This window comes from Mus pahari, chromosome 14 (assembly GCF_900095145.1).
Source record: "Mus pahari chromosome 14, PAHARI_EIJ_v1.1, whole genome shotgun sequence".
Classification (NCBI taxonomy): Eukaryota; Metazoa; Chordata; class Mammalia; order Rodentia; family Muridae; genus Mus; species Mus pahari.
The window spans coordinates 32993966-33015037 of record NC_034603.1 but is presented as its reverse complement, the minus strand read 5'-3'; the positions used below and the strand labels follow the sequence as shown (position 1 = coordinate 33015037).

General features: G+C 46.7%; 1 protein-coding gene across 4 annotated transcripts in view; it reads left to right on the top strand.

Annotated features, from left to right (window-relative positions):
* Positions 1 to 21072, top strand: part of Arhgap44 (Rho GTPase activating protein 44) — a 164329-nt gene that overhangs the window by 91824 nt on the left and 51433 nt on the right. For all 4 annotated transcript variants that reach the window (XM_021212089.1, XM_021212090.1, XM_021212088.2 and 1 more), the window contains exons 4-6: positions 5820 to 5896; positions 13026 to 13137; positions 15814 to 15890. In XM_021212089.1, the coding sequence (XP_021067748.1) occupies positions 5820 to 5896; positions 13026 to 13137; positions 15814 to 15890 (266 nt within the window). The remainder of the gene's footprint in view (positions 1 to 5819; positions 5897 to 13025; positions 13138 to 15813; positions 15891 to 21072) is intronic.

The following is a 21072-nucleotide window of genomic DNA, read 5'->3' as shown; positions in this document are numbered from 1 at the left end:
ACTAAGGTAGGAAGACCTGTCCACTATGGGAGGCACCATTCCCTAGGCTATGAGTGCAGCAGCAGCAGCAGCACTCATAGTACATAGTAGTACTTAGCACTTCATACATAGCACATAGTAGTACTTGAAGCGCTTCAGATTTCAAATATTTCGGATTATGAAATATTGGTGAACATATCATGGGATATCCTGGAGCTGAGGCATACCTAAACATGAAACTCATTTGTCTTTGTGCCATCTATATAGCACACACCCTGGAGATGAAGTTATTTGATATTTTGGTGTGTTTCTGTTTTCACTGCAAGCTATCACATATGGCCAGGAATGTTTACTGACTGGAAGCAGTAAGTGCCCAGGATATTTCAGATCTTAGAGCATTTAAGGTTTTGGGGGATTTCAGAATGGCTCTACTCAAACTCTGTTTTCCGTCGGGATCCCTCATGTCTGATATAAATAAAAACTCCCTTGGCTCTGGAAAATATCTAGAGAGAATCATGCATGGGTCAGGGATTTTAGGAGGCTGATCCTGGCAGTCCTAAAGAACAGCTTGTAAAATGCCTTTGGGTATGAGCTCTCTTTATCAAAGATGCTCTAATGTAGTCTGCGGGTTGATGCTCCAGGTGGGGACCTGGAGCTTGGGTCACCTTTGACCCACACCCTTTCTTCTGCTGCAAAACAAATGATTCTAAGTGTAGTATATTTTTCACGAGTCTCGTTTGAGGGCCAAGCGTGGTGTCACACACCTGTAACTCCCACACAATGGAAGTGGGAAAAGGACCATGAGCTCCAGAGGAGCCTTGGCTGCATGGTAAGTTTGAGGTCTGGCTGGGCTGCTGGAGACCCTGGTGACAAACAAAACAGAAGAGCCCGATTCCACAGTGACTGCTGGAGGCTTGAAGCCAGACTCCAAAGTTGTCAGTGAACTGCCCCTAATGTATTTCCTGAGCTAAGACAGAATTACCTCAAGTGTGAAGTTTTAGCTGGTTTGGGAGTTCTGCAAATTTCTTCCATTTGGCAGAGGTTGGCTTATTTCTACATCATTTTGAGGTATGGTCCTAGTCAACAAGGCCGAAGGTAAGACTATGGGGAGAATGGGGCTCATGACTCAGCTCCCAGGAGAAAGGGCCATGCCAGGCTTCCTGGGGACACACAGGGCAGTACTGGGTGTGGTCAGGGAGTGAGGTGTAAACAAAAACCTTTATCATGGTTTCTGAGGAAAGCAGGAGGGAGGCAGGTGGAAGGCTTCTGGTTAGGTTGAGTCATTTCTTGAGGCTGTGAGGTGCTGGGCTGTACTCCTTCATTGGTACTACCTCCTAGTGGCATGACTGGATCCTTGGATGATGGTCAGGAGAGGGCCTGGGAAGGCAAGTAATGGAGCAAGGCCTTGGGATTGGTTGCTTTGCATGTGGAAAGCATGTTCCGGCTGCATTCTATGTCATGTCTAGGAATTGGTTAGGCCTTAACTGTGGTCCTGAAAGCTGTAGCTGCTTGTCCATGCAGATGGGAAGTCTCTACTGCCTTGTTGGTGAGAAGAGTATTAGCAACTCTTGGTTGCTTGGCTTATCTGGGTTCCCAGTATAGGATGGAGGGGCAGGGATGTATATATCATGTCCATTTTGCATCCTTTAGTCTAGTCCAGTAACTGGTTAGTTGATAGGGGTCTGAGCTCTGCCTGTCTTATGAGAAGCTCATGTACAATAAAATAAATGGTTTGCCTCCTTTGTTTAACAAATATTAGAGAGTCCCATGTCTGTCACATAAGGTAGTGTACGTGCCAAGAAGCATGTTCAGATGGACCCCTGTCCTGGAAGGCCCAGATTAGAGACAAGCAGGTTCTATGGTGGGCACCAATTACATGGATTGTGTCCTAGTGCTATGGAGCAGATCGCTAGGAATCTCATGGTAGGAAGTGAAAGACATAGACAAGATGGTCAGACCCGAAGGATGCGGGGCCAGGAAGGAGCCAGACATGCTTCAGAAACAAAACCATGTGGAGAGCAAGTGGACTTCAGAGAAAGAGGAGGGAGGTGGCATAAGGATTGCAGGGGATTGGTTACTCCTGATAGGTCAGGACTGGGACCTAGACTTCAGCCTCACAGGTGTCATGGCATCCCATTTGCTCACCGCTGTGGGCGTGGCAGAAGGACGGGCCACTAAGACATATATGGGCATGATCTGGGTAAGGCCACAAGGAACAGGAGCTGGAAAAGCCAGCATCCTGAACAGATACTGCTGGCAGGGTATTCCGACTCTGCCCTGAGTGTACCAGAGAAGAGAGACCTGAGTGGCCACTGACTTTGTGGAGCTGAGATCACCCGGAGGAAAATAGGAGCTGAGAAAACTGATGGCCTTTGAGTCAGGAACCCGGGGTCTGTGACACTGGAAGCTCTCTTAGGAGGATCTAGCGAAGGCCTACCCACTGGCTCCAACCTCTGTCCCAGAGATTATTACAGGTTATTCTTCCCTTTCCAGAACCCCCAGCCAAGCGTGCGGCCCCCTCCCCTGTGAACCCTCAGCCAATCCGGCCTGAAGCTTTGCTGCCTCCTGTGAATTTCCATTTTGCCTTGCCGCGCATCCCTGCCCCCTGGTCCCTATATGGTTGCTATTCGATGGCGGTTCCCATCAGTGTTCTCCCTCTCCACATTTCATCGTCTGCTACCTCCCAGGCAGGTATTTACCATGGGCACCAGATGAGGCCACTGTCCCTGCGGAGTCCCACCACTGTGGAGCAGAGGAGTCTGGCCTCCTCACTGAGCCTTCCCTCTGTGCCCCTATCTTTCTGTTCTTCTCAGGCTGCACTAATGTTTCAGAGCGCCACATTCCCTCCGAGCCATTGGCTTTGTTCTGACCCCTGTGTGCAGTTCTTTCTGAGCATTTCACGCCCGTGACTTTTTATTCGTTGCTCTTCTCAGACTCCATCTTATCATCAGAGATGTACCCCGGGCACCATATCCTTCCTCTCACACAGCGCATCACCCCACCTTGTTTTGTTCACAGTGCCTGGAGCACCATGATCACTGGTCTCTGTCACTTGTAGCCAAGCTCCATGGGAACAGGGGTCTGCTCTTCACCAGCTGTGTTCTCAGTGCCTAAAACAGGGCCCGCCACATGGTAGGCGGTGATAAAAATAGACCAATGTCAGGAACAGACAGTCCGTGAGTATTTGAGGCACAGGATCTGCCTGACACACTAGCCCACCAATTTAAAAATAACAGGCAATTTAGTGAGAGGGCTCTGAGGTCCAGCCTGGGGTCTCCAGTGAAGTGAAGCTGCTGCTTCGTGTTGCCTGCAGAACATCGAGGGAGTGAATGACTTTCATAAGTCTTAGCTGGTTCATTTGGAAAGTGGCGATAGCGGTGATTTCTTACCATGTGGTGACATTTGTGAGTTTAATGAGGTAGGACTTGTAAATGACTGGACTGTGCTTAATTTGCCCAAGTACTAAGGAGTTTCAACCTGTGGCTGTTAGCAAGGCCCTGGGCTAGACTCAAGTGCCCACGGAAAACTAGTATGTTCTGAGCAAGAAGCAGCCTTAGCCTTTAGGGGACTAAATCACACACACTGATTTCTAGGACAGAGAATTAGAGGAAAGTGGGAAGTAGTTTTCAGAGTCACACGAGAGAGCACAAATACAGATATGTGTGGGGAACAGAGTATGGGAGATTTTATTCCTGAGTCATCTTACAACCCATGCCTCTTAAGCCCAGGATAATTTTAGAAAGAACAGTCATTTCAGATATGACAGATGGATGCATCTAAACCTGGGGACACTCTGTCTTTTCTTGTCTTGTTCTTGAGTTTTTTACCTGAACTCTAGAGCTGGGGACAAGTTAATTTTAAGAGCTTATCTTCAACCCCGAAAACCACAGGCTAGCTTGAAGCCTGCTACAGAATTCATTCATTCAACAAGGATTAGGATCAGCAGGGATCCTTGGCAACAGAAGGGATGTGTTTAGTAGCCCAGTGTCCTTTTGTATAAAGAGGAGTTTGGCAGAGGGAGGGAGAAAGCAGATAAGGCCTGGGTGATGGACAGTTGGTAGCTATAAGGTGGCTACGGAACCCGTTGGTGTGGAGCCCTGACCCTGGCCTCAGGGAATACCTTTAGAAGTAGAAGTGAGTTGTAGCTTGTTGAGGATACAGCCCATTAGCCTCCATCACATCTGCTGCCTTTGACAATTGGGCTGCCCCATCTTCCTTGACGCGAAGGTACCACCTCGTCTACTTCTTTCTTTGCTCCTGGTCTTCCTTCTGGTTTCTTGATTCCTAAACCATCTACATAAATAAAACCATCACTTTTCTTTTTGTGACCCGCCCCACCCCCTTCCTGACCTTGGAATCCAAGCCCTCAGATTCACCTCCCTGTCTTTTCCATCTCCATTTTAAAAACGAAGAGGCGTCAGCTCTAGATGTAATAATAGGAGATTATATGAAAAATAACCTCTACATACCCAGGAGGACAAGACCCAGAGACAGGAGTGACATGCTGCTCACAGAAGGAGGGAGGATTATTGTGGCTTAGGGTTTCAGGGCGCATTGGTCCATCGTGGGGAGAAGACTTGGCTAGCGTCAGGGCTCGTACTGTGACTTGCTCACATGTCAGAGGATCAGAAAGCAGAAAGCTTGGGCTGGAACTGGGGCTGGCATGTAACTATCAAATATGCATCCCTGCTGGACTGTGCCCACTGAAACTTTCACCAGTCCACCATCCCATGACCAAGACAGGTTCCACTGTGTTCCAGAACAGTACCACCAGCTGGGATGAACTTTTTACACACATGAACCTATAGAGGAGGAACACTTTACATTCAATCTAAACGTATATTGACGTTTGTAAGGAAACTAGAGAGTGAAAATGGACACGCACATGCAAGAGTGAGATGAGATATGGTTAGACTTTTAGAAGAAGGGCGCACAAGAATCCAGGTACCGTCATGGCATCTGGTGAAGGCCAGGAGATGGCTTTTCACAGGGATAGGCAACATTCTCTTAGCCCATGAATACTTGAGTTGTTTCTATCTTCTGATTGTTACATGGAGACTGCTGGTCACACTGGGATCCTGTGTTTGCTCTGATACTTGTTTACACCTCCTAGGGACAGATGGGCATCCCAGGAGTGGAACAGCAGTTTCTTTTAGTCTTTAAGCTGCGACTGAACTTTGCCAGAGTGAAGGACTGTTTTAAATTTCCAGTGAGAATGCTCTTCTAGGGTTGGAGAGATGGCTCAGCCATTAAAGGTTAGGCTCACAACCAAAATGATGAGAATGCCCTTCTACACATGCTAAACTAATGTTCATCTTCTACTTAAAAGTTAAATAGAGCTGCCCAGGTGAGTGTGGGTGAGGGAGGCCCCTTGTTTGGATGACTGACTGGGTTTCCTGAGTCACTAATGAGTTGGAGCGCCTTTGCCTGCTGGCCTTTGTTGTGCACTGCAATCCTATGTGAACACTTTTCCTCTGTGGAGTCTGTGCTGTCTTGTTTATAAAGTGGGGTGGGTAGACTTATCCAGGAAATGGCTGCATTGCTCAAACCTCCATTGCCATGGTTTTGAAATAGTCTGTTTCCCCCTTTTTGTTATCCCACTTCACCTTTAAACTGTAGGGGTGGGCTCATTCTCTGAAGCAGCACATTGTTTACTACGTTTCCAATTTGTGTTATCTGTTAAGTCTAGCCCTTATTAGCACTTCAGGATTAAACATGTTTTGAAATTAGCTTGTTCCATAGCTATATTAGTAAACTACCTTTTCTAGTATTTGGCTTTTTGGCTTCAGAGGATGCACACGGATGGAAGATTTTCAGTGTGGCATTTCTTTCCTTTCCAGAAAAAGTTGCCTCTGACGACGCTGGCTCAGTGCTTGGTGGAGGGGTCTGCGATCCTGGGCGATGACACGCTTCTCGGGTAAGGTGACTCCATGTGTGTGCTTGGACCAAGTCTAGGGGAGTTCCCGTCTGCAGTGAGGGTCTAAGACGCCTCCTGGAGCTCCAGGTGAAGGGACTCTAGTCAGCTCACAAGCATGGCTCTGGCAGGCCTCGCCCTACTCCTCACTTCATCTGCTTTGCTAAAATCCATTAGATTATATTCCTCAAGCTAGCCATGAACATCTACTATTCCCTTCTTTGCCCACTTTCTCCTTCTGTAATTGACCACCAAGGTCCAGCTCTCAGAGTATTGAAGTCTAGCAATCAAAAGCCCCCTTTGGCTAATTAGCCTATTAACCCAATTAACAAGCCCCATTAGAATTAGACACCTCATTCTTTACAGGTTTCTCCCCTTTACCTTTATAAATCACTATTTTTCTCTGAGCCACATCTGTCTCTTCTGTATGTGGAGCCAGTCCTTTGTCCTCTGGGACAATATCCATATGTCCTCTCCATTCTTCCCTTCCCCTTCTCCCTCATCCTCTATCTCCTGCCTCTGTCTCTTATTCCCTGCCCTTTGTCCCTCTTGAGCAACTAAACTTCCGTCTTGGGAGCTTGGTCTTGGGGCTGCTGAGCTGCTAGGGGTCCTTTCACCAGAGCAGTCTAGTTCTGGGTTAGGAAGGAGTCCTTACCAGAACAAATCAAAACCCCTAGCCAAGGTACTGTTGTTTGTGCCACGAAGGGAAGTCTCTCGAAGGACAGCGGGATCCCCAGGCTCACGTAGAGCAGACGGATGACCGGCATACATGTCTTGAAGGTATGTTGTTCGCAGCAAGACAAGACAAGCTCATTGGAGTTGAGAAATCATCCGTGCCCTCCCCTCGGCAGCCAGTTCAGCACCGTAAGAGGCAAGAATAACAGAAGGACGCTTAAGAAAGTGCAAAATAATCAACTGGAGTGATACTATATAATGAATCAAAAACAAAGTCCTTGATAAAGGAAATTGAATCACGTGGGCAGAGCTGAATCAACAAAAACCAAAACCTGACCTCTTTAAAACTGAAAGCAAGCTGCTGCTAGAGGATTCAGTGAGCTAGAGTAGAGGTTATACACCGACTGAGAGTTGATGAACTTGGAAACAGCGCAGTGGGGTAGAAGCTGGGGAAGCCGAGAGCCCTGATACGGGGAGGCACTGGGCACTGCGCGGCTGAGCCACCTATCTAGACGGAATGCTGAGGAAGAAAGCAGAGAAGGGGAAGTTTGGAGCCGAAGATTTTCAGCTGTGGGTAGGAAGACCAACATGTCTCTTAAATAAAGGAGCGTAAAAAGTTCTGTGATCTACAGGAAGATATTCCTCATTTAAAGTCAGCCAGAGGATAAAGATGATTGCCTCCAGCAGAGCGTTAAGCTGATAACAGAGCTTTCATGAGCTAAATAAATGCCAGGGAGTGGTCGAGGATGTGTTCCGGTACTGAGTAGGGATTCAAGAAAACTGGACGTTTATGTTAAATGAAGTCATTATCGAAGAATAAAGGGGAAATACAGGATGTTCAGGCTTCGAATTAGTTCTTGCAGAGTGAATTTGAAGCTGAAGTTTGCCTGTCAAGCGGACTGAAGTTTCACGGAGTGGAGTGACTATGCTGTCCCAGAGGAAGCCCTTCCTTTTCCCTCTTGCCTTCCCAGGCACCTGGGCCAGGACCCTGCAGGTCAGATTAACAGCTTGAGAGCTCGCCAGGAGGAGAGCAGACGCTTTTCCCAACATGTGTAAGGCATGCACATGGGGAGTTAGGCAATGAGTAACGGGGCGATGGGGGGCCCATTCGGGGGGGGGAGTGTGGGGGGACGTGGGCTTGTGCAGCGTTTTGACAAAAGAGTAGCAATGAGGAGACAAAGGGAGAGGAGTTTCTTAAGTGGCAGATTGTGGGAAGGAAAGCTGTGGGGAGGTGACAGGAGGCAGGACGAGCTGGCAAAGATTACACCGTGGGTTCCTGTGACTCTGTCTCAGGAGCTGGCGGAACCTGGTGTTTAATATCTGTTCTTCCAGGTAGAAGTGAGGAGGGGAATGTTTGTAAACCTATTTCTTCCATTTAGGGGAGGTGGGAGAAAGACCACAATTTTGTTGTTGTTGGTGTTTCCTATTTTCCTTTACCTCCAAATAATCCTTATGCCAAAGGGTCATGATTTGGGTGGCTTACTCTACTGTCCTTGAGTGTAAATAAAATACAAAAATCATTAAATTAAAAAAAAAAAAGCCAACAGTGTAAGATTGATAAATTTGGTGGGTATAAGCCTGGTTAAACTGAAACATTAGACAGTATCAACAGGAGACACTGGGAGAGAGCAGTGTTTTCAGATCTTGAAGCATTTAAAAGTTAGGTAGGATATATTACCTTTAAATTTACTCTGTGTGTGTGTGTGTGTGTGTGTGTGTGTGTGTGTGTGTGTGTGGTAAGGAAAGAGAGTAGGAGACCGGGTGTGGTGGATCACACCTGTAATCCCAGCACTCAACAGGCTGAGGCAGGAGGATTGATACAAGTTAGAGGACAGTCCGAGCTACCGAGTGAGTTTTAAGATCATAAGATACCTATGATATCTTTCAGAGGACAACATTGAAAAAAAAGTACCAGTGCACACCTGGACAGGGATAAAATGCTCATGGCTAACTTCCAAATTAGTAGAAAGAGAAAAAGAGAGCCCAATAGAAGGTCAAAGGAACAGGGGAAACGGAAAGCAAACTCTGTCCACAACGGAGACAGTGTAGACAAGAAATAGCGTTGCGGTTCTGATGGGAAACGTCCCACGCAGGCTCATGTGTGTGAATAGTTGGTCCCCAGCTGGTGGCTGCTGGTTTGTGAACCTTTGGGAGGCAGAGCCCAGCTAAAGGAAGAGGCGGTCTCCTGCCTGGGCCTTGAGGATTAGAACCCGTTCTCGTCTGGTCTCCTGGTTGTGCTGAGACATGATCAAGCAGCTATTCCCTGTGCTGCTTCTGCTGGGGAGCTGCCAGCAGCCTGCCAACCCCACCACGGCGGACTGCACGCTTGACAACCCTAAGTCGGAGGACGTCGTCCTCCGTTAAGTCGCTTCGTGTCAGATAGTCCATCAAAGCAATAAGAAAAGAGGCTAACGGAGACCACGGTGGTGTCCCCAGTCATCACAGATGCTAATGGAGTAGCCTGTTTAAAATTTAGAGCATCGTACACATGAACCCTGTATACATGGACAGAAACACAGTGTCACCACAGGGTTTATAGAAAGACAGGCAGGCTACCTGTTGATCTTGTTCCTTTCCAGAATGTACTAGCGTTAGAATACAGACATTTTTTGGCCGGGGGGGGGGGGGAGGCAACAGATCACAGGTTTTGTGATCTTTCAGCCACAGGGATAACGGAGAACAGGCTAGATGCGGCTCAGTGTGGCACGTTCGCCTACCATCCATGAAGTCTCTGGTTTGATCCTCAGCTCTATAAACACAACAGGATCAAATAAGGAATTCATTGGACACAACTGAGGACAATACCCCCAGTCTCATGCACGCACAGCGGCATTCGATGCACCAAGATCTGATGAATTCTCTCATGCTCAGAATGACAGCAATCAGGATCTCTGCAGTCATGGGTTTTTGAGGTGTAACAGGTTATTAAAATCATGAATGAGGATTTCAAGCTGGTTATTAAAATCATGAATGAGGATTTGCAGGTATCCAGGGAATCCAATGCTTGCACTGTTCACATCTGCAGGAGATTTCTCTCCTCATCCACCTCATCCACTCCCAGCACAGCCCCCCCCCCCCGGGGGGGGTGAACAGAAATACTTTTGAAATATTGAACTCCGGGCACAGCAAGGTACAGCAGTACCAGCCACTAAAGAGGAAGATCTGGGGTTCCTGGGCACAACAGATGTGACACTCCTCAGCTCCATGGCTCCAGGATTTTCTCCTCCTGGAAAGAAAGTAGAAGTATCTTTCCTGGAGAACCTGCGAGGTTCCACGGAAGGACCTAAGGCTGTGAGGTTGTTAGAGGCAGGGAGTGCCCATGGCTCACCCTGACCATTCATGCCTCACCCCCTATCACGCTCCAAGCTTGCCATCCCCACCCTTAAACAGAAGCAGGCTCACACTTTCCTCAAGCATCGGAAGAAAGCCTAACCTCAATCAATCCAGGAGAGAAATGGGCTTTGAAAGAACTGGAGTTGGGAAGGTTTTAGGTGAGCCGCTGGGTACATTTTCAAATGATAGGGCAGGCGGTGTAGCCATGAAATCAAAAAGGTATCGGTATGAGATGTTTACGAGGCAGGAGCATTCAGAAATCAAAAGCAAATTGGAAGAAATGAAAACAAATGACTGCAGATGCAAAAATTCTCAGCCGAAGATGATTTGGGGGAAATGATCCAGAAAATGGAGCATGAAGACAAAGACGTGGCACGTAGACAAACTTGGAGGGTTAGGGAGCGGTTCCAGAAGTCATGCTTCAATGGCAGGGGGTTTAAGAAAGAGAGGAAGAAATTATAATGATAATAAAAAGAATAATCTGAAAACATTTTCCAGATGGAAGGACTTGAGTTCCTAACTGGAAGGGCCTGCTGAGCTACTACAGCAGTGGGAAAAAACATTAACCAGAGCTCGAGGTTTGAAATTCTGAACAGTAGTGGCGGAACACGGCACAACCTTCTGGAAATAAGTGTTGTGCTGTCTCAGAATCACACTGCCTCCCGACCCACCACAAGCAACAAAGGAAGCTAGCAAGTTAAAACAGCCTTCCCAACAGAAGGAGACACTGCTCAGTGCTGTACCCAAACCTGGTCAGTGGAGGCATAGAGAGGGATTTGAGAACTGTGACCTTAAAAATGCCTTCTCTTCCTGAGGAGGGTGAACAACACGGGGCAGAGCCATGGCAAAGCCCAGAGATGCTGGAGGAGACTCCAGGAAGACAGCTGTGTCCGAGGGACAAAAGGGAATAGACTCAAGGGTGGCATGTGTCTAGCAAAGGTGAGCTCAAGAAGGCATGTAGTGCCCTGAGCCAATTGGAAGAGTGGCTGGTGTTTGGGGCTCAGTCAGGCACCCAGCAAGCAAGCCTGAGTGCAGAGCCCAGTGCTCAGGATGCAATAATTGTGCAGCTTAACTCCAGTACTGGTGGAGTAAGCCCTTCTCTTAAATCTTGAGACCAAACAGTTTGTACAGTTTGGGATTTTTATAATTTTATAATAGTTATGTAGCTTTTTACCAGGTGTCTTTAATATTCAAAACAAAAACAAAACTTAAATCTAAAATGCTTCAAAGACCCCCACTTTTAAAAGCTTGGATTTGGGGAGGTTGTAGAGGTGACTCAGTGGTTAAGAGCACTGGCTATTCTCCCAAAGACTCCAAGCTTAATTCCCAGCGTCTACATGGCAGCTTACAACTGTCTGTTATTCTAGTTCCAGGGACTCTGACGCCCCCTACTAGCCTCCATAGGCACTGCACATATATCATGAACAGAAGAAGGGAGACACTCAAAGACAGAAAATAATAATTTAAATAATAAAAATTTTAAAGTTTGGATTTTTAAATGAGAATGGATAGCCTATAATATATAGTAAGATATAAATAATTTAAATAAACAGAGAATGAGGAAATGTGATACAGATTATCAGTTTATATAGTTATGGGGTCAAGAACTAATGTTTAGTGTTTTACAAGCTAAGAAGTAGCAGAAGGAGTATGAAGGAAAGTGCCAGAAAGCTAGGTGGAAAGCATCCTTACAAAGGTGCCCACCTAAAACTACAAGATGGGAGTTGACACTTACAGTAAGTGATAGGTATAGAATTAGAGCCCATTTTCCATTTCCCTCCAGATGCATGAGTATATAAAGAATTGCAAATAAATTCAAATAACTAGATCCCAGTTAAGAAGTAGCCAAGGATATGAGGGATATTCCACAGACCATGGATCTTGGAGAGCCTGAGGGACATGGCATACAGACTCACCAAGTTGATAGGAATCAAGACGTCCATACTCAGAGTCATCAGAGGTACAGAGCAGTGGAAACCCTCAGACATAAGAAGAGAGTCTGGGCATGCATGTGCATGTATGCGGATGTGATATATGATACCTGGTATATGCATACATATGATATATGCATACATACATACCACAGCAGTGTGTGTGTGATCGCTAGAATATTTTGATCATGGAAGAGCTTAATATGGAGGTAGACATGTTCATAGAAAGGAAAAGCTTAACATGGAGGTAGACATGTTCATAGAAAGGAAGAGCTTAACATGGAGGTAGACATGTTCATAGAAAGGAATTCCACATAACAAAGTGATGAATTTCCCAGAAGCAAATATGAACAAGTCCTAAAAATCAATGCGTGTGAAAAGCAAGTGGAGCGGAGGAAGCTCACCAGTAGCATTCTTGCTGGGTGTGCATAAACCCTGGGTTCAGTCCCTGCACTGGGGAAGAGGCATGTGTGCAAGACAAGCTGACTATAAAACAATGCTGGAAACATTTGTAGCATCATGTTAGGTGCAAACCATGTTAGAATAGAGAAGGCATTCTGTCAGCTGAGAATAAATTGTCTGCTTATTCTTTTGTTGATATTTAAAATATACCTGAGTTTCAATGAACATTTTACTGTGTAAAGAAGACAGCCATTTGGGAGAAACTAACATCTTTGAAATAGTCCCTTTTCTCAGAAGATGGACTTTCTCTTTGTTATGTTGTCTGCCATTGGTCTGTCTTGGGCAATTTGTAGGGTGACTTTCTGGCTTTTTCCATATACACACTAAATATTCACTGTGTTCTAAGTAAGTTTTCATACCTTAGGAGTATTTTCTCCTAAGTGGAATTGAGTTTTAGGTATTTGCTTGAAGGTGTGGTGTGTTAGGGGACCCATCTTACCTGCTCTCTCCGTCGATATCAGAGGAGAGAGGAAGCAATTGAAGCCCAATGCGGGCTTGGGTGACACTATCCCCTCTCCCTCCCCATTTCTCATAGTTCCCGTGTACCCCCATTGTCCCTGGCACTCAGCAGTGTTTGGAATAGGTGATAACTTCAGATATGGAGACAGTGGGAGCAGCTTGGTCACTGGTAGCCATAGGAACCAGCCAGCTTATTGACACTGACTTGGAGTGTGGCTCTGCCTAATGTGGAGGTCCAGGATATTCAGGATGCCTTTCCCCCTTGCTTGCAGGAAGATGCTGAAGCTCTGTGGAGAGACGGAGGACAAGCTAGCTCAGGAGCTGATCCACTTTGAGCTGCAAGTGGAGAGGGATGTGATCGAGCCCCTGTTCCTACTAGCCGAGGTGAGGCGACTGAGTGTGGCTGAGCTTGGGACAGTGACATTCTTTCCACGTCCAGTCCTCCACTGTTTCCTTCCTTCTCCCCAGTTGCTGACCTTGTCATCCACCAGGATGCGTCATGACCACACCACCATCATGACCACACCATGATCAAGATTTCCAAGGACGGTGGAGCTTTCAGCTTCTTTCCCTCCCCCACTGTCTTCTCTGTTCACCTTAGAATGGATAAGCATACAAAGCCAGGCAGATTCACATCCATCTCTCACCCAAGTCTCAGCCCATCATCCCGCTCTCTCCCAACGCCCCATTCCCTGCCCATCTTCAGTCTTCAGCAACTAGTGTCACGAATGGCCGCTCCCTCCATAAGAGTCTGAGGAGCTCATGTAAGGGCATCTTAAGGCCTTTTTGCTTGATGTACTTTTACTTCCTAGATTTTACAGGATACTAAATTAAACAATTTTATTAAAAAGCTACCTTGGGGCTGGTGAGATGGCTCAGTGGGTAAGAGCACCCGACTGCTCTTCCAAAGGTCCTGAGTTCAAATCCCAGCAACCACATGGTGGCTCACAACCATCCCTAACGAGGTCTGACGCCCTCTTCTGGAGTGTCTGAAGACAACTACAGTGTACTTACNTATAATTAATAAATAAAAATCTTAAAAAAAAAAAAAAAAAAAAAAGCTACCTTAACGTCTTTGTGGAAGTTTCCCTAGTTTCCATCTCACGCAGCTTTCTCCTCTGAGACAGGCGGTGGGTGGCTCAGAGTTTTATGAGCCTCTCAGTGTGGATCTCTCCATTGCATTTCACTGGCCATACAAGACCTAACAGTTGCTCTGTGTGGGAGATGGAGCTGTCTGTCCCCGTGCTGTGAGCTAGCCCCTACCCTTCTCCAGCCATGACACACATGGAATATGGTTATTAGTGAAACCCAGGAGACGCAGATTTAATCCTAGTTGTCATCTGCCCATTTAAATTTAAACTGACGTCATCTCTCATGACTAGAAGTTTTAGAAGCTCTGTAATGTTGCCCAGTTCACATCTGGTTTCATCTCTAGATCATCTTCAGCGTGTCCTTGTCTCTCCCATATTCTATCTGAGACAGAGGTATAAATAAATAATTGGGTATGAACCTAAAGGAAATCGAAGAATAATTTGACACGGTGCTTTGATGGCTCAGCATAGAGCAGCTGTAAGCCTTGGATCACACCCTGTGGATGGAATCAATTAACCATTGACCTTATTCACATCTGCCCCTGGCGGGGAACACTCATGAGAGGCACCTGTTCCTTAGAAAGCTCTAGCCAAAGCCTGAAACAACCCCAAAAGTGTGTGTGTCAGGGTGCGCTGGGGGGGGGGGACACAAGACTCAACAGAGAACCTAGACTTGAACCACACTCTGCCTCCCAGCCCTGCCCCCAGCTCTGTGCATCCCCATGATGCTTCTTGCTGTTGTGCTATCCCCTCCGTGCATCCCTCAGCCCAGCTTAGCTGAGTGGGTGGAAAGCCCCTCCCTCACCGAGCACTGGGGTTTTCTCACGTTCCCCCCCCCTTTTCCCTGTGTGAAAAAAAAAAAAAAAATAGCCTCAGCCCTAAGATGATTTCCATGCAATTCATAGCCAATTTTCCTTTTTAATTCTCCCATCCTGCCCTACTTTTGCTGGGCCCGGAACCAAAACCCTGCACTGGAGTCTTCAAGGAAGTCATTTTTAGAAAGAAAAATATAAAAAGAACATCCACATACACCCAGTATGGAAGAAGCCCTTGCAGAGAACTCCACGGAGGCCGAGTTATTCACTGCTGACTGTGGGAAATCTTGCTTTATTTCTATAAATATGCTAACATGGCTCCTTTGTTTCCATAAATATAAACTGTGTGTCCTAGTGGTAGCCCTGAGCAGATGGTTGTTAGCATCTCAGGTCTGCTAAGGCCATGGTTTCTCTGAGCTCAACTGTTCACTTGAGTTAGGTCTGCTGGCACTTAAATGGTAGTGGGCCCTTCCTTGCTCCTGCTTTTGGCCCTTATGGAAGTAGACATAGAAGCCATTGGCTGTGTTGTTGTTGTTGTTGTTGTTGTTTTGCTTTTACTTGCTTGTTTGTGGTTTGGCTAAGAGCAGGAGTGTGGCCTTCCCCAGAGCCTAGAAATGTCCCCAGGTGATGAGGGGCCTGCTGGGTGTCCAGGGGAGAAAGAACAGGTCAGCTTAGGGATTTAAGGAATGGAATATTTCATTTCCTTCTGGTCAAGGGAACAGTGTTCTGTGTATGTTGGGTAAGTATGTTCTAGAAATGCAGTGGGCAGCTTGGGGTGAGTACACTCTACTGTGTCCTTTAAATGTGAGGGACAACTCTCAGGTGGATTTACACACACACACACACACACACACACACACACACACACACAGGGGCAAGAGAGGGAGGAAAGCAGTAGCTATACTAGATGGTAAATCCAGGAGCTTGACATCAGGTTGTAAACATGGAACATCATTCCTGTCTGTGGATGATTGGACTCAAGACAGTGGCGAAGGGGAAAAGGTTTTGCTCTGAAAACAAGGACCAGGAGATTTGCAGCAAACATTCAGGTGACTGCCAGTAATTCTTCCAGCATTCTCTGAGAGCCTAGCTCTTGCGACATTAACCTTGACCTTGGACTTGACTGTGTGTCTCCTCTTCTTCTGGAACTACAGGTGGAAATTCCAAATATTCAGAAGCAAAGGAAACATTTAGCAAAGCTGGTGCTTGACATGGATTCTTCCCGGACCAGGTAGAGTCTCTTCCCTTCCTTCTCAGCCTCGCTGATGTGACCATGACATTCGGGGGTGGGAAGAGGTTTGTGTATGTGTAGGGGTAGTTCTCATCCGTTAAGTTTCTCTTACTACCTTCTGTGTACCAGGCACCGGAGGTAACAGCAGAGACCAGAAACGTGGGTTTCCCCACCCATCTGGAGGCTACAGTTGAGTTTGAAGGCAGACCTTGGGCAGGAGGACAATTTTAGGCACCCATCTATTGAAGAAAAAGATCACACTGGCTATTTTTGGAAAGGAATGGTAGAGGGAGAAGCACCAGCATCAGATGGGGAAACAGAAGAGTGCTTTTTTGAGTAGATGTTTCTTGGTCGGAATCTGTACAACCAGAGGGAGGCAACGGTGCAAAGATGTGGGGGAAACTGTCTAAGCAGGGGGCCCAAGGTGGCGTAATCTTGGGGTACAGGAAGAAGGTGCCTGACCTAGGGAAGAATGGGCAGAAGAACCAAGAGGCAGAACAGAGATATGTTATTGTGCATCAAGGAGATGTGTGCATTTCTCATTCTGGACATGTGTCCACTGCTGAAATGGATGGAGTAAACTGAGGGTCCCTGTGATAGCCCTTCTGTGAAACAACTCCAAGGCCATTCTCTACCTGCTACTCAGGCTACAAACTTCCTGCAGATCAGTGCCAGAGGCACTGTATCCTTACAGTGTTCTGTGTGGGTGTGTGAGTGCGGCGCATGCGTGCGCATGCGCACGCTCACACCTAAGTTAAATGAACAAAAGTTCACACACACTGGTCTGGAAGGGACTGTTTCTTCCATAAGTCCTTTGTAATTCAGTCTGAATCACATTTTCTTTTACTTTCTTTTTTTTTTTTTTTTTTTTTTTTTTTTTTTTTTTTTTTTTTTTTTTTTTTTTTTAGATTTATTTATTTATTATATTTAAGTACACTGTAGCTGTCTTCAGACACTCCAGAAGAGGGAGTCAGATCTTGTAACGGATGGTTGTGAGCCACCATGTGGTTGCTGGGATTTGAACTCAGGACCTTTGGAAGAGCAGTCGGGTGCTCTTACCCACTGAGCCATCTCACCAGCCCCTTTCTTTTACTTTCATGAAGCAAGCAAAACCAGAAAGCTCTTGGGCAGAGAGATTTAGGATTAAGAGCCTGCAGCAGGGTTCACAAGTCAGGAAACAAGATCCAGGCATGCTCTTTTATAGACCCGTGGCCTTGGATGAATCACTTCTTAGAATGTATTTCCTCACCCATGCGCAGGGCGTAACAGCCATTGTCGTCTGCAGAGGTATTCAGGGCGTCAAGGAAAGTAACGTGTGCTCCTGCACTTCCCAAGTGCTTTTCAGCACAAAGCCCATGCTATACAATGTTGTTATATTTGGGGATTGGGGGTGGGGTTTCTATAGCTGGAAGGATAGAAGGTGCGTATAGTCACCCCTGACCGAAAACTAGCACGGGTTACATCAGCAGAGAAGTTGCTTTAGTTATGTACCAAGCCTCAGTCCCCCTGAATGACAGTTTTCAAAATATAATTTAGAAAGAAATGACTATAAGTTGGAAGCAAATGCCCGTTGCCACAAATAAGCAGGTGAACCTAAAAGCAAATGGCTGGACACAAATTGGGTATTGTTGACATTTGTCTCCTGTTGGCTGTGGAAGGCGGTAAAGCCCTCCTCCCTTCCTGGGAAGCTGTGGTGGTTGCGGTGAGACATGAGCCATGCAGTGAGGGATTTGAATACTTGGTCTTTGGTGGTGGCACTGTTTAGGTCATGGAACCTTCGGGAGACGGAGCCTGGCGGGACGAAGCACATCACTGAGGGTGGCCTTAGCGTTTCCAGTCTCTCTCCACTCGTGGTTTGCTTTCTCTGCTTTCCCACACGTGGCTGGAGCTGTGGCCTCTCAGCTTCCCAGCTTCCTCAGTGCAGTGCCCCCCCTGCCATTACGCACTCTCCCTCAGGCGCTGTAAGCCAAAGCAGCCGCTTTCTTCCATAAGTCACTTTTGATGGTATTTTATCAAGCAACCAAAAGTAATTAATACAAAGGGGCAGTGACACAATCCAGATACAACTCTAGGGACACCTCCATGCCACACACTCAGGAAGAGAGCAGGATGCAGGAGGAGTTTGGGGTTGCTGTTATCACCACACCTCTATACTACAGAAAATGCCATCCCATGACAGAAGTGTTCAGGGGTCAGGCGAGAGGCATGTGCTTCATTGGAGTAGAGCATACTGCTCTTTGCTGTGATGAGTTAGACACCATATCTCTCCCTAGGGTTGGGGGTTTTGTTTCCTTCTTTAAGAACCTGGGTATTCACCCTGAGTCATCTTTGCTTCTACAAGAACAGACTTTCTGTGTATGGTTGAATGTTTGTGTGGAAGCGTGTCGCTGCCTTCTTGCATACTTTTGTTTAATCTTTTTAGGAGAAAGGGAGTGGCCACCAAGTCATGGCCATGGCTGGTCCTGTTTAGTGAGTTTAAGCTTGGCCAGAGGGAAGGCCAGGCTATACATTTCTATCCCAGCCTTTACAGTCACTTTTATGTCAGGTTGGCCCCATGTCCAGAGGGGCTACAGCCTCTCAAAACAGTGCCGCCAGCTCCAGCTGGTGACCAGCTGTAAAAGCACTCGAGCGGGTAGAGGACATTTTCCCTTCAAAGCACAGCAAACCCTTTAACACCTTTCTATTTTAGACAAAAACAAAGCAAGATGGAACAAAAACAAAATCATTCTCCTCTTAGAAATGCAGTTGATCTCCTTTATCACGTTGGTGGCCTTCTGTTTCCCACTTTGTGCTGTGAGTTAGGGGGGAGAAGGTCGCTTGGCAGATATTGTAGGTAGCTCAGGCCCCTCACACTCTCCGCTGGCTTCATGACTCCGCCTTAGTAACTGATGAGAGGACTGACCCAAGCCCCGTGATACTGACACTCCAGTCAAGTCAGTGATGGTCTTAGGGTGAAAGGGACATCCTCAGTAAAGGTTCTTGCTCTTGTCCCTTGAGGCTGAGTGGCTGCATGCAGCCTGGGCTTATCTGCCTTGTAGGACTTTGCTGACAGCCACACCAAGCAGCCAGCCAACCACTGCTTCCTGCCATCTCCCTTCAAGCTGCATACTTAGTCAGCGAGGAACAGCTGTCAGGATACAGCCATGAAATTCACACTGACTCCCGGAGTGATACTGAATAGCAGGAATCGCAAGCTACATTCCCGAGGTGGCTGATTCTCTGCACCCCACACACACACACACACCCACACTCTTTCTCCTTTCAGCCACATTTGGTGGGTCCTAATACTGGTGACAAGCTGCATCTGGCTGTGAAGGCATTCTTCCCTTCTGTCTGCTGCCCGTGTACTCTATGCCCCAGTGATTCTGCACGGAACCCCTTAAAGTCATTTTTTAATCTATCCTCACTCAGCACATCTTGGTCAATACTTCTATGACTAGATCTTTGAATTTTAGTACAACTCTAGTGACTCTGTCAGATCCATCTTATTTATTCAACGTTTAATGAGGATTGAATCGAACACATGGCATTTGTTAGTGTTAAAGTAATTCTTCCTGTTTGCTGCAAGTCAATGGAATAGATCTAAATGTACTGACAGAAAACTGATGTGAGCATTGAGCTCAGAACTGCAGCCCTTAACTGCTGAGACATCTCTCAAGGTCTCCCCACCCCCGCCCACACACACACACATTTTAAAGCATCTATTAACTAGTTCTTAGGTAGCCTGGCCAGATAGATGGTGGCTCTATCTTGATCCTATAATCAACATGGAGGTGTATTTGCTACCTCATATAACTTACAGCTATGATGTCCCATGTTTTATATGACCCAAGTCCCTCAGTACTTTAATGCCTTTCCTTACATAGCTGACTCTGGATGGTTGCAGTCAATCCACAAATGGGTCTTTTATGTAGAGCGCATCTCTATAGGAAGAGTTGTTTGGGATTCCTGCTAGCTTCTCTTACTGTTTCAGCTTAGAGCAATCGCTTTTCAAATTTCTCTAAATGATTATCTTGGAACCAGCGAGGTTCTCAGTGCCTTCTGGGTAGCCCGGTAGCCTGTAACCAGCCCAGCGTCTGAGAGCCTTTGTACAATGGTTTCCCCCTGTTGCATTTCTGAAAGCCTGAGATGCCTTCACTTTGTCACTTTCTGCTATTAATGCCCCCTTGAATCCTACACTCCCACATTCCAATGTTTGTCCTACAGATAAGAAGAGAAAGAACAACCCAGCAGAACTACCAGCTAGCTAGCTGCTCATTAGGTTTTTGACTTAATTCTGGGCAGGGGAGGGTGTTGTCCTGGTATTTGGACCCCTCAGTTGCCAGGCCGCACATGATCTGGGGTGGGGGAAAGGCCCTGGTTTGGTCTGTACTTAGATTATATTTAAAAGGACACCTCTCATCTTGGTCCCATTTCATCAGGGCACTTCCCAGGAAGGTTTCTCAATTCTCTTGTCAGTTGAAGCACCTGGCAGCCCATGACCCCATTCCTACGTGAGCTCCAGCAGTCCATCTGAGACAACGCATCTTCCCACCCATTTCCCCAACCCTTCCTCTTCCTGATTTCTCAGACTGAAGTCAGGCTTAGCGGCCATCTGTCATCCCGACTGCCCCACTGTGTTCCTCTCAGGCTAGAAATAGCTCTCCAGGTGAACATACAAGATCCAGAATGGACTGTCCTGTCCATTCTCCTGCCTGCTGGTCCCTGTGAGCAAGTGAGATCTCGGCCTCACCGGAAGAGGAACCCTGCAGAGCCCTTTCTTCTTGCCGGGGCATTCTGTTCTTTCTGTCTTTCCCTGGTGTTAACTCAGCAACTAGACACAAGTGTTAACATTTATTTCTCCTTCTATGTTTCCTGGGTGTTTCCTCACAAGGCCAGGGTTCTCCCTGCACCAATGAGTTTTTATGGAATTAATATGTGGCTGCAAAATGTGGGCCTGATGCTATTGCAGATTTCCCAGTGTGGAGTTTGTTTTTTTTTTTGTTTTGTTTTTTTTTAACTTCCGATTGGCTTTTAGGTCTGTCAGTGTTTCCTTTAATCCTGTCAGTCTTCCTTTTCGATTCACACCCATTATTGGCTTCAGCCACTTAGGAGCATTCAAACTGAGGAGCCTTGTGAGGAACTTAAATAAATGACAGAGACCACACCGAAAAAGGCAGTGCTAGTCAAAATATGGGCTGCG